General features: G+C 42.7%; 1 protein-coding gene across 2 annotated transcripts in view; it reads right to left on the reverse strand.

Annotated features, from left to right (window-relative positions):
* DCTN5 (dynactin subunit 5) overlaps nucleotides 1–16,850 on the reverse strand; it is a 29,970-nt gene extending 13,120 nt beyond the window's left edge. The window contains exons 1-5 of one of the 2 annotated variants that reach the window (XM_036111168.2): nucleotides 16,685–16,850; nucleotides 15,926–15,994; nucleotides 9,180–9,298; nucleotides 6,059–6,170; nucleotides 2,189–2,291 (exon numbers count right to left, since the gene is read on the reverse strand). In XM_036111168.2, the coding sequence (XP_035967061.1) occupies nucleotides 2,189–2,291; nucleotides 6,059–6,170; nucleotides 9,180–9,298; nucleotides 15,926–15,994; nucleotides 16,685–16,732 (451 nt within the window). In that variant the 5' untranslated portion in view covers nucleotides 16,733–16,850. The remainder of the gene's footprint in view (nucleotides 1–2,188; nucleotides 2,292–6,058; nucleotides 6,171–9,179; nucleotides 9,299–15,925; nucleotides 15,995–16,684) is intronic. The other variant, XM_036111167.2, reaches the window with a different exon arrangement.
* Between the last annotated feature and the right edge of the window lie 55 nt (nucleotides 16,851–16,905).

Genomic DNA, 16,905 nt, shown 5'->3' on the forward strand with positions numbered 1-16,905 from the left:
TCCAAACAGAATAGAAAGTGTGAATCTATTTATACAGGTCTAAACAGTTTTATATATCTGTGTAATACACACAAGTACATATATACACAGATATGGTACACACACCTGTGCATTAATATACATACAAAACAAACAAACACACTTGCACATATACAGAGAGAAAATAACAGGTAGGATAGAAAAAAAAGGTCTAAAAAATATAAAATTCTCACAGGCATCTTTTACAAATGAGCAGCCTATGTTAGATTTGCAAACGTATGTTTGGTCTGCACGGTATTTAATCTTTTTAAAAAGTTAGCAGCCAACACTCAAAAATTCAGAGATCCCACGTAGATATTCAGATTTTTAGCTCCTCATGAACTATCAGAAGTTCTTAGAATGTTAGGTCTGTACTCTTGGCCAGCCATGATAGGCTGTCACTTCAATCACGTCTGTCTGACTCCTACAGGCAGTTTTGGCTTTTTGGTTCCTGACCCAGGTTCTTTCGGGATGGTTTGCCTTTCATTTGTTCCACTACTCAGTGACATGCAGAGGAGCCCTCCAAAAATGTGCCAGTTGTCCTACAACCTTAGGCCTCTTTACTAAGGATGAAGATTACCAACAGCATTATCTAGATGGTTAGCATTTGTTTGTGAAACTACTAAAAACGAACATGGGAAGTATCTTGTCACAGTGCAGAAAGTACTGGACTCTAAATAAGGGGTCTTAAGAGCTAGTCAAGGCTTTCCCACGAACCAGCTCTGACCCTGTGGACAACCCAATCTCTCTAGGCCTGTTTCCCCATCTACACAATTATCTCTAAGGTCTCAGGCAGCTTGAATCCTCCATCAGAACCTCCAAACACAGCACTTATTTGGATTTTAAATACCAAGTAGTGCCTCCCTGCCTCGGCCATCGATGCCCAAAGACCACAGTTGGTTCTAAGGACCCTGAATAAGTTAAAAGAGGTTAAGATATTTCTCTGGCAATATACTTCTCACTGCAGATCAGATACCTGTCTGACAATCAACCTAAAATGACTGCTGGGGCTGTTCGGATCTGTACTTGCTAAGAATGATGATACTTTCTCACAGTGGGAACCTAATATAGGGAGAATCTCACTCAGCAAGGCTCTTCCTCCTTTGCAAGAGCAAAAGCTGTTTCAGCTCTTCTGAAACAGCAGAACAGCCCATTTCCTCCCCAAAGAATCTGAATGGATGATTTTCTACATCTTTGAAATCCACAGTCAATGATCTGAGTGATGAGTTTTTTAATTGGAAAAGTAACTAAACCACCCAGGGGTACGTCTCATATATTGCCAAATCTCTCGCTATAAATAGCATCTTCCATCTGTGAATCTCTGGTGTGCCTCTGTCCATATTGCATGAGTTCAACCACATAAAACCACATAGAGAAGAAAAGAGACTGCCTTGGAGTGGGGGTGGGAGACATGAGGTTTTCTTCTTCCTTCTGTTTTTCTGTGTTTTCCAAGTTTTCTAGGAGGAGCATGTATCACTTTTGTTTGCTCACGTGTTTGGCCACTGGGAACTCTGAGCTCACGAGGGCTTTACCTAAGGGCATTCCATTAGCCAAGGTCGAGAGGGGATATATTTGCTTCCCTTAGGTGTTCTAGAGCTATTGTTGGCCTTAGACCATGTTTTATGCCAACTTTTCAGTTTGGGCATTCCTGGGCAGTGTGGGAAGTGTAAGTTCAAAATCCCAACCAACATGAAGGCATTGTTAGAATTCTCTGGAGAGACTTTTTCTTTTTCCACCCAAAGCCCAGACCAAGAGAGTCTTGCTTCTTTGTACTTTCCCTGTGCTGGTGGCAGGTTGACTCTAGATCAACTTTTATTGAGAGACCACCCTTCAAGAGGATCTCTCTGCCATATAAGGCTTTCTCTCTCATCCCCACAGAAGTATCAAACCCTAAACCACTCTACTTATACATATGAAGATGCATAAACCTAACCATGCTTATAGTGTGGGTTTAGTCTCCTCTTTGTTTCTGACTCTTGAAATTTCCTTGTGAACTCAATTGTGCATTTAAAAAGATACTGGTTACATTTTTAGATAGCATTTCTAGGTAATCTGTAGCAGGAGAATTTTTAAATTAGCTAGATCAATACATTGTCAGAGACAAAAACTGCATGCATTACTTTTGTGAAGGAAAATGAGATTGAGCTTTCATAATCAACACCAAGCTTACCTGGGCAGCCTGAGAAGACGGTGAACGGTGGCACCACAGTTTCTGGGGGTAGTACTGTGTTGTCAAGAATTTTGCAGCAATCTTTCAGCACACATCGGCGCCCCTGAAATTAAAATCTTGTCACCAGGAAATACAGCAGGAATTGCTCGAGTAAAAGTTGCCTGTCTGCTGCATGGAATGCTATTTTATATATTCTCCATTCATGATATCATATAATAGACAGGGCCAATGACAAGAGGTTTGGCCACAATTCCCTACTTCAGGTGACAAGCAGGAGGAGGTAGGGGTACGAGTGTGTGTGTGTGTGCGAGTGTGTGTACATGAACTTGGGGAAGGAATTGTATGCTAGGGACAGTTCAGGTTATCTTAGGCATTACAGACTGAAATTCAGTCTCCCAAGAGTTGTAGAATTTTCTGTCTTTTTTCTTAAATTTAGTGGACATCTACTTTTTTGCTTGTCCAACATTTGATCCCCTTTCTTCTGGTAACAGAACCTGTATTGTCCTTGGTAACACCCCTCTGCCCATGACAGTCCCCTATCCTAACCCCAAACCCCAAGCCTGGCCACAAGGACTGTTCTATGGAATGAGCCAAATCAGTCTGATGAATCACAACATCAAGGCTTCTGCTGGGACTACTGGGAAAGGAAGCTCTTTCCAGTGGGGTTTCTAGAGGACAGGACAGACATTTAGACCAGCTGTCTTGTTTCCAAGAGGGAAGAACCTGCCTGACAGCCTCCCAGAGGAAAGCAGGAAAGAGAAAGAGATTAATTCTCATGACATCAATTGAACCCCTGGAGCCACCTGTGCATAGAATTAGGGTCTACTTTTGTACTCTTGGTTCATATTAGCCAATATGTTCGTTTTGAAAGTTTAGGCCAAGCCTTATGCTTGACTTTATCCACTGTTGCCACTTTTGAATTCTGCATCACCCACAGCATTTTGAGGACAAGAAATAAGGTCTGGTAGATCCGTCTGTTTCCTGGGTTAAAGGAAAGGGGAGGCTTCTTCTACATACAGATTAAAGTTGTGCCTCAGACTACCTGCTGAGTAAGTGAAAGTTTTGGTCTTCACCGACTGCATTTACATCACCAGGGCCTGTGAGTTCACTTGTGTCCTGGTCAGAGGATCTGATAAAACATACTTGACTGACAATGTGGAATCCCTAACAACATCAGGACAATGCTAACCTGTCTAAATCTCAGATTTTACCGAAGAATATGAAAGATACTTTGATTTGGTTGTATTAAAAATTTCCCAATTATTAATAAATACCCAAATCATAAGTATTTCCAGGAATTTCCAGGTAGATTGCTAAATGAATTCTTTAGAGAGCTTATACCTTGAAGGTCTGCATTTTGTAAGTGACTACTAAGCTGTCTCTGGCGAGGTGGATAACAGCCTTGGCAACACCTGGCACTATCTGTAGCTCAGAAACAAGTTATCACCGCAGCTCTCCATTCATTCTTGGAAAGTTCTCTCCCATGAATTACCTGCTAGTGGCAATTCCCAAAATACAGCAGCTGGCCAGCTCCCCGGGTGACTCCCAAATTAACCCAAAGACGTCCTATGACCCCTATGCTCCTAATAATTCTGACTAAGCGCACTGGGTGGAAAGAAGCAGAATGTGCTGCATGAGGCATGACACATTCACACAGAGGGATCTGTAGACAAAGGGCCCTGGAAAAGAAGAGCAGTGAGAATAAAACTTCTGCTGTGTACCACCGGCCACCACACAGCCTGGAGGCACCTGCTGTGTCCACTCCTTAGCCATTCTGCCCACTCAGGTAAATGATGCTTAATCAGCTTCCAGAGCATTCTGGGCAAACTGATCAATTAAACAGCAGCAAAAGTCAAAACACGGGTACTTCTTAGGCATGAGTGCATTGGCAATAGATGAGGAGGTGAAAAGCTGAAACCGCTTCTTTATTCTTTCCTGGAGGACTTTCCCAGGAGGAGTCAAGAACTCCATGTTGCCAGTATTACAGCTACCTGTATTTCCAGATACAAGTTATTCAGCGTCTCTGAGCCTTGGGTTCCTCGTTTGGGAAACAGGACATAAAACCAAACCGCAGGGCCGCTGTGAGGATTAGAGACAATAAATGTAAAGCTCACAGCACGGTAACAGAGACTATGAAGATTGTCTGTGAGGCTTTTCCTGCAGGCATCTGGGCAACTCTGATTGGCAACTCACACATCTGAAAGGAGTTAGACCACCAAATGGATGCTATCGGAAGGATCTGTGGGTCATGGGGACAGCTGGACTCTAAAAAGAGTCCCTGCTAGCTCCAAGATTCTCGAGTTGTAAAATAATCTTTCTCCTGAGATTACTTGAGAATTTGTAAAAGGCTCAGCAAATAGGTACTTATGTCTGAACTGATGTATCAGAAAGGGGCACAAAAAAGCAGAGCAAGACAAGAAGACTAGAACTCCCTATGCACTGGGAAGAGCATTTGGATTTTAATGTTTCAGACATTTAGCTCCAGGGATAAAGGACGGGGCTAACACACTAGGCTACTATGAGCATGTCATCACTTTGCGGAAGAAAATGTCAGAAAAATCCAGCTGTGGCTTAGAAAGCCAACTTCTGTCACACAGAATGAGGGGACAGGATGGATTTCACAATTTTCCCCCTTTCTTCAATATCATGCCAAATGAAAGACCCTCTGTCTCTAATATATATGAAGGGACTCCTTTGGAGGAGAATATTTGGCAAAACAACCACTTCCCTTAATTCTGAGTAACAGGCCAGATTGGGATGTTTTCCACAGCAGTGTGGCTCTCCACTGCACGGTCCATCTTTGCTGTGCTCTTGTGGCTTGCAGAATGTGACCACAGGGTTTCTACAAGTATTTTATACTTGAGTATTATCCAGAAGAGAGAGCTGCCTCTGTATTATTGGGAATAACATGAAAAGTCCTTGGCTTTTCCTAGAAGCTAGGATTTGGGTACAAATTTAAAATATAGGAAACTGGGGTGCCTGGGTGCCTCAGCCGTTAAGCGTCTGCCTTCGGCTCAGGTCATGCCAGGGTCCTGGGATCAAGTCCCACACCAGGCTCCCTGCTCAGCGGGAAGCCTGCTTCTCCCTCTCCCACTCCCCCCTGCTTGTGTTCCCTCTCTAGCTGTGTGTCTCTCTCTGTCAAATAAATAAATAAAATCTTAAAAAAAAAATATAGGAAACATTTTCCCTAACTCTTAAGGCAGTTCAACTCTGGTCATTAGCATTCTCACCCAGGATGTTCTCATAAATCCCAACTGAAATCAAGCTCTTCATCTATGAATACTGAGAAATCCAACTTCGTAAAGCCTTGGCCAGATGAAACAAGTAGATGCCAAGGCTCCTGTGGACCAGGATCCCACATGTCTACTGAGCAAGGGCCCACTTGTACCCCACATGCCCATCACCCTGAACTACTTGGGAGTTCCCCTAATGTCATATCCCTTGTCCCCACTAGACTGTACGATCCTGGAGGTAAAGCAACAGGTAGGCCATAGAGCAGGCATGGCTATTCATTAAGCCTGGGTTCAAATCCCAGCTCTACCACTTCATAGCTCTGTCAAATCCCCTACTTTCTAAGGTCTTCAGGCTTGTTGTCTGCAAATAGGGATAATAACAGTTAACTACCACCTTGGATGGTTATGAGGGTCAAATGGAAAAATCAAAGGCAAGAGTTTAACATCTTATAGAAGAGGTTAGATAAAGTTTAGCCATGATTACTGATGCCTAGAAAACTCCAAATCCAGTAATAATTTGAGTAGACCAGAAACTACTTCTACCCTCCTTGGCCACAGAAGCAGAGGCCCACTGATGTGAGGGACGGGAGCTGGAGGGGCAGTAAGGCCGTTTAGCCAGCCAAGACACCATACTCACAATCACACAGTTCTTGCCAACGTGAACGTAAGAGCCAATCTGAGCTGCGTTGACCACACAATCTTCCTCAATAAAGACATGGTCCCCGATATGTAAAGGAAAGAATGCAACGCTAGAGAAGGAAAAGAAGATGAACAAAAGAAAATGTCAAGGTGATTTGCTTTTGGTCAAGGTTTATAGAACTGCTGATCGTACTCTCAACTTCATCATCCCGTCTTAATAAGACTGCTCCTTAAAGGAAGGAATCCTCAGGCTAGGAGAATTCTATAATGTTGAAGATGAATGGGATTACTAGCTCAAAATCAGAAATATTGGACCAAGCAGTGTGCAAGGAAACAGCAAGACAGAAGCAGCGAGACCTTCCAAGCTAAAAGGGCTGGCACCGAATGAATGCGTGTTTTGCTCATTCCTGCCTCCTTGGAAATGCTCATAGGTCACATTTTCGGTAATCTGCCCTACAATGTTGTAGGGGACTGACATCAGTTCCTGGGATATATTTTCTACCATTCAACATTCCAAAAATTTGTATATTTTTGATTTTACTGATTTTACTGAGTACCTACTGTATGCCAGACTCTATGCTAGAAATTGGAGATAGAATGGCAAGCAAAAAGGACACTATCTGGCCCACGAGGAGCTAGCAATCAAGAGAGATTAAACAAATGATTATATAAGTAGTTAATTACAAATACGATAAGTACTACAAAGTAAAAAATACCAAGTTATAAGCGGAGACTTCACCTAGATTGGAAGTTTGGTAAAAGCTTAATTGAAAGTGACATTTAAGGGGCACCTGGGTGGCTCAGTTGGTTAAGCATCTGACTTCAGCTCAGGTCATGATCTCAGGGTCCTGGGATCGAGCCTCGTGTTGGGCTCTGCACTCAGTGGGGAGTCTGCTTCCTCTCTCCTTCTCCCTCTGCCCATCCCCATGCTCGTCTGTCCTCTCGCTCTCTCAAATGAATAATCTTAAAAAAAAAAAAAGTGACATTTAAGCCAAGAATTGAAGGAGGAGGAGTCAGTAGGCTTTCTCCAGACTTCTGACATCATTGCCATTCTCCATGATTCCTCAAATGTCACTGACTGTGGTTCTATGATCACATCTACAAGTAACTTCAGTACCTTGGGATGGAAAATATTTGGACTAGAACTAAAATAAAGTAGCTGGATGCTCACTGGCTCTATCTAGTCCTGTGCTCTATTTTGTCAGAGATGATACCTGTCCTCCCTGGACCTATAGTTTATTTAAATCTTCCTTAATCTATTCATATTTTTGATCTGGGACCCTTGTGTGACAATGAATTCCCTGATCTTATCAGTCTACAGCAGCACTGTCAGCACCTGAATTTTATTTTATTTTATTTTTTTTTTTAATTTTTTTTTTTTTTAAAGGTTTTATTTATTTGACAGAGAGAAAGACAGCCAGAGAGGGAACACAAGCAGGGGGAGTGGGCGAGGGAGAAGCGGGCTTCCCGTGGAGCAGGGAGCCCGATGCGGGGCTCCCCCAGGGCCCTGGGATCGTGACCTGAGCCGAAGGCAGACGCTTAACGACTGAGCCACCCAGGCGCCCCTAGCACCTGAATTTTAAATTAAAAATTCCAAACTTGATATTATTATCTGGTTCTTATATTGAGATACATGGGGTGGGGGACAGAGGAATCCATGCTCACTTGCTGTTCATGTGTTGCTATTTACACTTTTGTATTCCTGTATTTCTCATGTGGACTATTCCTATTTACACATCCTACTGTTCACCAATAAACCCCCTATTTATTCTCAGAGCTCTTCCGAGACCATAGCCAGCACAGGAACGCCACTATCAGAAGGGGGAGCCAACGACTCTGGCAGAGTACCTGTCACAGTGTGGAACCACGAAAGCCCACCACAAGGATTTCTCGTTTCCCCCCAAAAGCCTTCTGAGCTAATGAGCAAATGTTTTCACGTGAATGATTTGCAGTGATTCCCTGCTCCCATTCCTGTCTGTGATGGAAAGCCTGGAGTCTGACTTCATTCTGAGACATGCAGAATGATTCCTGTGTGCTTTACTCCCAGGTATTACAGTCTGAGTTGGTTGCTCTCTTTACTGTTCCTCCCTAACCAAGTTCAGCCCTATGATAGGAGTGTCACAATACAGTGGCTATCACATTATAGTATCACATTCTATAGTAGCCATCTCTGTATGTGTTTCTACTACTAGGTTTTTGAGAACTTTGAGGCAGGAACGTTATTTCATCCATCTTTACGTACCCACCTTATAATGAAGTGACTGACATAAAGAAAGCACTCAATCAATGCTTGTTGAATTACTCAATGTATTGCAGATGGTGCCATAGGTAGGAGCCAGGAGGGAAAAGAGGGAGAGAGGCAAAAGAACAACAACAACAACAACAACAAAAATACCAGCACATCAGGCATGGTGGACAGTTTTCCTGCCCTGTCCATGCCCTTCCCTGGATAATCCTTACTCCCACTGAGAAAACAGTGGGCCTGACTTGCCCCTGCCCTCTGAGTCAAAACTGTTTAGACCAGAGGTGGGCACTTAACTCCAGCTGAGCCAATCAGATTCCCTCTGCCAAGATTCTGGAAATAAGACCTAAAATCTTTGGCTGGTATCTTTTGAAGCCTGAATAGAGAACTGATATAAATAAGGGGCTGAGGCAGCATGGTTGGCTCCATGAGAAAAGGGGGAAGACAAAGCCAACGTGAAAGAGAGGAGAGGGAGGCAGAAATGCAGGGACAAAGACCGACAAGAAACAACATAATCTCGGTGACAGAGCAATAGTCAGCATAGTTGTCCTGATTCTGGCTAGCTGTCCAATTACAGGTTCTAGTCCCTATGAGGCCTGGCCCCTTTTCCTACCCTTATATTCCATTAAATATGCCTGCATCTCTTCATCAGAACCCCTTCTGCCTTTGCCAATTTAAGTGGATTCTGTTTCTGGCAACCAAACAACAACTAGACTAAGACAACCACCACCAGAGTTGCGTTCATTACAGTGAATTCCTCCTCAGTGACCCAAACAATAGCACAGACCTGCTCCTTACACCACAACTCAACACCCGGAATACACCACCCATAGCAGCATCTCGCACAATACTGAAACAAGGTAAGTAAATTACATACCCTTTGCTGAATTTCTTGAACGGTGGCCTTATGACACTCCGACTTTTCACAACACAATGACGTCCAACTCTTACATTTGCTAGATCCCCTCGGATAATACAGTCATTCATCACAATGGTCTACAAAATAAAGCACATTTTAAAAAGCTACCAATATAGCCAAAAACACAACAAAAAAGACTAGGTAAGTAGACACTGATTGAAGTTATGCTATGATCTACTGAGTCACATGTTCTGTCAAAAGAGATAACTTTAAGGTAAAGAGAACTGCCCTCCTAACACTGACTCAGTTAGGGGCGCCTAGATGGCTCAGTTGTTAAGCGTCTGCCTTCATTTTGGGTCATGATCCCAGAGTCCGGGGATCGAGTTCTGGGATCGAGTCCCGCATTGGATTCCCTGCTCAGCAGGGAGTCTGCTTCTCCCTCTGCTCTTCACCTTGCTTGTGCTCTCTTTTTCTCTTTCTCTTTCTCAAATAAATAAATAAATAAAATCTTAAAAAAAAAACAACACTGACTCAGTTGAAAATGTTCCCAGCATATCATGAGCTTTGCCCTTAATATCCCATAAATAGGACTCGTTGAATAAACAGACCTTTACTAAGAATGCCTGTAGTTGACCTAGTTTACTCACCACCTCAGATTCACTTGATTCTACCCGCCCTTAAGCCTTGGCTGCTTGCTCAGTGAGAATCCAGGCTGCTCCTACCTTTGTCCAATCTCCCAACACTACTGACTACCTCCAACTTCATGCTCCTGGAGGTAGGCCTACTGAGCTCCTGGTTCCTCTCCCAAATTCTGGACTCAGATGAAGTGCTACACTTTAGGGTATGATATCCAACTGCCCCAAAGATTGCCTGGATGGGCTTCAGGGTGAATTATGTAACTCAGAAGTTTGGGGGAATTAATGTCCCATACTTGGTAAAGAGTAGGCATTCTGGAAATGTCTTTTGAATAAATGGGGTAAAAAAAATAAAATTGCATATGGCTGGGGTTACAGCTGGACAAGTAAGCTGGGCCTAGGGCTTATGAGGCATTATGTATACTGAGTACAGAAGCTTAGGCTTTTTCCCTAGAGGATATAGAGGATATAAGGAATCAAACTTTTTAAGCAGAACACACTGAATCTTCATTTTAGAAATATTATTCTGAAAGCAGTCTAGAGTGAAGGGAGAGGGCAGGTAAGACTGGAGGGAAAGTGACACTTTAGATGACTACAGTGGATCAAGGTAAAATGAGAGAATGGGCCTTCTCTATGACAATAGTTGTGCATGAAGAAAAGAGAAATACAAGGTAGAGGAATCTGATCAAGCCTTCAGATCTACTAATTAAGAGGGAGGAGAGGGGCAGAAAGACTGCATTCAACAACCATGGAAATAGAATTGGCCAAATTCAAAATTTGAAAATTCTACAGAACAATGAGCCAGTTTCTTCAACATATAAGTGGGATGGAGAGAAAAACAGGCTGGGGGAAAAGAACTGTTACAGGCTTAAAGAGTCCTGAGAGATATATCAACCAGATGCAATGTGTACTTGACCTTGTTTGGATCCTGATTTGAATAAACCCACTGTAAAAAGACACGTTAAGATACTAGAAAGATTGAACATGGACTGAGGATTAGATGATAGTAGGAAATAACTGGCTTCTTAAAAAATATATCATGATAAGGGTACTCTACTCATTTTTTAAAATCTTTAAATCTTAGTGATATATATTAAAGTATTTATGGGTGAAATAATACAGTGTTTGCAATTTGCTTTAAAATACCCCAACTCCCTGCCCCGCCCCTGGTCAAAGTAGGTATGGGTTTGTGGGGCAGGTACAGAGATGAAACAAGGACGTCAGAATATTGCTAACTGCAGAAGCTGGTGAATGAGTATATGGAGATTCATTATATGTTCTCTCTACTTTGGTACATGTCTTAAAAGTTGCATAACAATACTGCTCATCTATAAAAAGTAATGAATTGTTAATCCACTAATGTACACAACATGGATAAATCTCAAAAACATTATGCTGAGTGAAAGAAGGCTGACAACAAAGAGTACATGATTCCCATTACAGGCAACTCTAGAAAATGCGAAAGTAATCTCTATTAGTCTTACCCCAGTGGTTATCTGGGGCCAAGGGTAGTAGGAGGACTGACAGCAGAGGGGTCCAAGGAAATGAGGGTGATAGAAATATTTTATATCTTAATTGTGGTTGCATAGGTGTAAGCATCAGTCAAAACTTGTCAAACTGAGGGGCGCCTGGATGGCTCAGTTGGTTAAGCATCTGCCTCAGCTCAGATCATGGTCCCAAGGTCCTGGGATTGAGCCCCAAATCAAGCTCCCTGCTCAGTGGGGAGCCTGCTTCTCCCTCTCCCTCTGCTCCTACCCCCTGCTTGGGCTCTCTCTCTCTCAAATAAATAAATCTTCAAAAAAACACACCAAAACTTGTCAAACTGCACACTTAAAATGGGTACAATTCATTGTATGTAAATTATGTCTCAATAAAGATAACTTTTAAAATGTTCCACTAGAAGGGCACCTGGGTGTCTCAGTAGGTTAAGCGTCTGCCTTCGGCTCAAGTCGTGATCTCGAAGTCGTGGGATCAAGCCCCGCGTCGGGCTCCCTGCTCAGCAGGGTGTCTGCTTGTCCCTCTCCCTCTGGCCCTCTCCCTGCTTCATGCTCTCTCTTGCCCACTCTCTCTCTCAAATAAATAAAATCTTTAAAATAAATGTTCCACTATAAAATGTTAAAAATGGAAAAAAAGGAAGAGAATCTATATGACTTGGTCATTGTTTTGATATTGGGGAAAGAGAGAAAGGGAATCTAGGATGAGAGTTTAGCATGGGGTAAGCGATTCTGGGGACTGGACTGGATGACAAATTCAATTGTGAAATGCTATTTGAGGTACCTGTTGGATGACCAACAGGCAGTTGAAATGAAGGTCTGGGGCCCAGGACAGAAGAGGTAGATGGGGAACACCTCAAATACAGGTGAATTTAGGTATGTCACTAACCTGAACACGAGGCTCTGAGAAATTACTAAAAAAGAAGTGGGCTCATACTTCGAAGAGTTTACCAATCTCACCTGCATATGTTTGGTCTATAAAACCTCTATCAGTAAAAAGACAATTTCTCATCAGCTGCTGACTATAAAGGACTATAGGCTCCTCTTGGTTTTTTTTTTTTTTTTTTAAAGATTTTATTTGACAGAGAGAGACACAGCGAGAGAGGGAACACAAGCAGGGGGCGTGGGAGAGGGAGAAGCAGGCTTCCTGCGGAGCAGAGAGCCCGATGCGGGGCTCGATCCCAGGACCCTGGGATCATGACCTGAGCCGAAGGCAGATACTTGACGACTGAGCCACCCAGGCGCCCCTAGCTCCTCTTGGTTTATAAAAATGGTCTCCTTCAAGTTTAAAGAGATATCTGTTTCTAGTATGTACTCTTTCATCTGAAATCCTTCATTTACTTTAATCATTGTTTTCTGTTTATGCTTCCATCTACAATCAGAGAAAATGACTTCCTTTTCTTTGGAAGAAAGCAGAATACCAAGAGTTCTGAGTATTTGGTAATGGTTGTTTTTGTTTTACTGTGTTTTAAACAAAGATAGCAATCTTAATCTGGAAATAAAGAAAATCCACAGAAGTCCCTCAGGCAGCCTAAATTACACTCCCATTTGAAGAAGCAAACATGAAAAACATTAAGTAATGGATAATCACAGGAGGTTAAAGAGATTTAGCATGAGGGACTCAAATCCTGGTTTCCTATCTCATAAAGAATGGAGCTGAAGATGAGAAGTCAGATTCAAAAGAGAGGCAGCAGGATGTTAAAATGAAAGTGAGTGCACATAAGGACCTCACAGGGAAGAATATGGTAGTAGAGCAGAGTTCACTGAACTCGACAAAAGATGAGGCAGAGGTGGGAAGCTGGAGGTCTAAGAACTGTGCCCAGAAACCTGTTTTGTTTGGCTCATGCACCTTGTTTCATCATTTGAATTTAATGCTATTATTTGAATAGCGGGACATTTTGCATTAAAAAAATCCAGATTTCCAATTTGTTTTGAGAAAATATAGGCCTATATTCCCACATGGCAACAATCAGCTTGAGCTTAGCTAGGACAAGTATTCTTCAATTCACCAGGCCCCACCACTCTCTGTTGTTGGCACCCAGTCTTCCTTACTCATTTGATCCCTGCCTATCCCTGCAGGCACTATAACACCTGATATAAGGGTTTAGGAAAATAGAAATCTCACAGTTCTGAAAGGGACAAAACAAAAAACTGGGAACAAAATAACCAGTAGGAGAGGGGATAAATGGAACTGTACATAGCAGTGAAAACGCACAAACCACAGTGAATCTTAGAAACAGAATTGAGAACAATGGTACTTAGTGTGATAGGTGTTTCCTACTGTGGTTATTATAAGTGAGTGTAAAAAAAGTAAGTAACAGAAAGCCAAGTAAAGCTAAACTATATACGTATATAGTTTACATGGATGTAAACGTGTATATGTGTATTAGTTTACATCCTACAACATACATGAACTTTGAAAACATTATGCTAAGTGAAATAAGCCAGGCAAAAAAGGACAAATATTATATATCTAGAATAGGCAAATTCACAGAGACAGGAAGCGGATTGAGGTTATTAGTGACTAGGCGGGGTGTGGGGGGCAGGGGTGGGGAGACGGGTAGGGAGATAGGGAGGAAACAGGGAGTTATTCCTTAATGAGTATAGAGCTTCTGTCTGGGCGATTAAAGTTTTAGAAATAGATAGTGGTGATGATTGCACAATGGTTGTAAATAGAATTTTTTTTTTTTAAGTAGGCTCCACACCCAGCGTGGAGCCCAATGCGGGGCTTGAACTCATGACCCTGAGATGAAGACTTGAGCCAAGATCAAGAGTAAGACGCTCAACCAAATGAGCCACCCAGGCACCCCAATTGTAAATATAATTAATGCCAATGGATCGTACACTTAAAAACAGTTAAAGTGGCAAATTTTGTCACATATATTTTATCACAATTTAATAAAGAAATGTTCCCTACAAAATCACAGAAAATGTTTTGAAATTACCTGAGGGATTTCTTTTTCTTTTTCTTAAGGTTTTATTTATTTGTTTGACAGAGAGCGAGAGACACAGTGAGAGAGGGAATACAAGCAGGGGGAGTGGGAGAGGGAGAAGCAGGCTTCCTGTGGAGCTGGGAGCCCGACGCGGGGCTCAATCCCAGGACCCTGGGATCATGACTGAGCCGAAGGCAGACGCTTAATGACTGAGCCACCCAGGTGCCCACCTTAGGGATTTCTTTTTTTTTTTTTTTTTTAATTTTTATTTATTTGAGAGAGAGAGAATGAGAGACAGAGAGCACGAGACGGAAGAGGGCAGAGGGAGAAGCAGACCCCCTGCTGAACAGGGAGCCCGATGTGGGACTCGATCCCGGGACTCCAGGATCATGACCTGAGCCGAAGGCAGTTGCTTAACCAACTGAGCCATCCAGGCGCCCCACCTTAGGGATTTCTAAAAAACTCCATACATTGGGGCGCCTGGGTGGCTCAGTCGTTAAGCGTCTGCCTTCGGCTCAGGTCATGATCTCAGGGTCCTGGGATTGAGCCCCGCGTCAGGCTCCCTGCTCAGCGGGAGGCCTGCTTCTCCCTCTCCCACTCCCCCTGCTTGTGTTCCTTCTCTCGCTTTGTCTCTGTCAAATAAATAAATAAAATCTTAAAAAAAAAAACAAAACTCCACACATTTGCTAATGAGTCAGACTAGGGTTAACCGAATTTTCTAATTTTGTGCAGGAACAGTGTGTCTATAATTACTAATTATACCTAATTACTAAACTATATTTCTTTCTATTAAATCTCATGATGAGCTAATGGAGATAGTAATTGTGTCTCTACTGAAAAAATTTATGATTGCTTGATTATAGTGAGACTGTTTTCCCTTTGAAGTTAGAGATGTAACATTTTAAAGAAAAATGGCAGGAAAAACTATGGGCTCAGTGTTTGTCAAGTTCAAATATATCTTGATATTTTCTCTGGTTCTGAAATGTCCTAATATTATTCCCAAGTTTATACTCATCTCTCTGCTATTTCAATTTATTTAGACTACAAATTCTTAGCCTTTCATATTCCATTTTGCAAATCTGTTTCATAGTTTAGTGTCTTTTCCAATTCTCTCTTTTTTTTAAGATTTTATTTATTTATTTGACACAGAAAGAGAAAGTGCACAAGCAGGGGGAGAGGCAGAGAGGGAGAAGCAGGCTCCCCGCTGAGCAGGGAGCACGACTGGGGCTCAATCCCAGGACCCTGAGATCATGGCTTGAGCCAAAGGCAGACATTTAACCGAATGAGCCACCCAGGCGCCCCCCACCCCATTCTCAAATTAATTTTAAGAGTTTCAGTTAATGCTGAATCATTATTACTAAACAGTTAATTATACTACTATACTTTACAGCTTCTACACTAAAATATTTTGTTGCCTATTTATGTTTGTGTCCAGTAGTTTAGGGCACACCACAATACTTTAAAATAATTTCAGTTCTGGGTGCCATGGTATACCATTCCTGGCATAAAGGGGAAAAGGTTTTCTGTTGCCTCCTTTTATTGAATCTTTTTTGGATTCAATAAAATTTGGAGAATTAAAAAGAGAATTTTTCAATGTACAGCAATAAATGGGAGACATGGCAACATATTATCTGCCCTCCCGATGTGATAATTAGTGGCAAGAAAGCAAAGGTATGCATCCTGGAACTGGCTTGGTCCCTTACCTTGCCATTAAGAACGATGTTCTGACTTCCACACAATACGGACTGGCGACTAACTTTGTTTCCAGATGCCTGAAAGCAAAGAGCAGAAAATGGGGATAAGCAAACTGAGTGGATTCTGGACTACAGGTTTCCATCAAGAAAGCTGCTACTGGAGAGGAAAGGACTTGAAACGGGGCAAAGTCCTCAATGGAATGAGTACAGGATATCAAAGCAGGATGGATTTGGAAACCACGGATTCCAAGAAGGGATCCAGAATTTGGATGTGGTAGGTCTAGAGCCTAATAACATCAGACACGGGGATTCAAGTTTCAGTTCTATATCCAGGATAATGACCCAACCGATATCAGAGTTGCAAGAATTCATAGCAACGCGGACTGAGCACTTACCCTACTTCGATCAATTTACACACTATAAAGGACCTAACCGTCTTTTAGCACATAGTAATAAATTATGACACGTTAGTTTAAAAAAAACCTTCCGAAAGGCCCGAAGCCTGGAGTTGTTATTGATACTAAGGTGGATGAGACTTGCCCGGCTTTCTGGAAGGCATTTTATCTTTAGGAAATCAGGAATAAGTAAAAAAGCCTAAACTGGCCATGCAAGGAATAAATAACAAAGCTGGGCCATTCCCTAAGTGATCTAGGTAATCTCGGACTAAACGCCAAAGGGACCCAGGGTGGGGCAGGGACAGGATGGGGACACCAGCCTCAAAGGGACGCAGGCTCGGAAAAGAGAAGGCAGATGTCTAGACACGCGCACCGTCTCGATGTACTCGGACTTGTTGTAAAGCAGCTCGCCCAACTCCATGGCCACCAACTCCTTCTCGCAGCTCCGGTTCCTGTCAAAGCCTGTCAGCCGGTCAGACTGGGATTCAGGCTACTTCCGGCCGCTCCTCCACTTCCGCTCTGGGCGCCCTCCGCTCTTATCCGCAGCTCGGCTCTCCGCTAGGCGGCCCCGCTCTATTACTCGGCCGTCTCCAG

Source organism: Halichoerus grypus, chromosome 6, assembly GCF_964656455.1.
Source record: "Halichoerus grypus chromosome 6, mHalGry1.hap1.1, whole genome shotgun sequence".
In the NCBI taxonomy this organism is placed as follows: Eukaryota; Metazoa; Chordata; class Mammalia; order Carnivora; family Phocidae; genus Halichoerus; species Halichoerus grypus.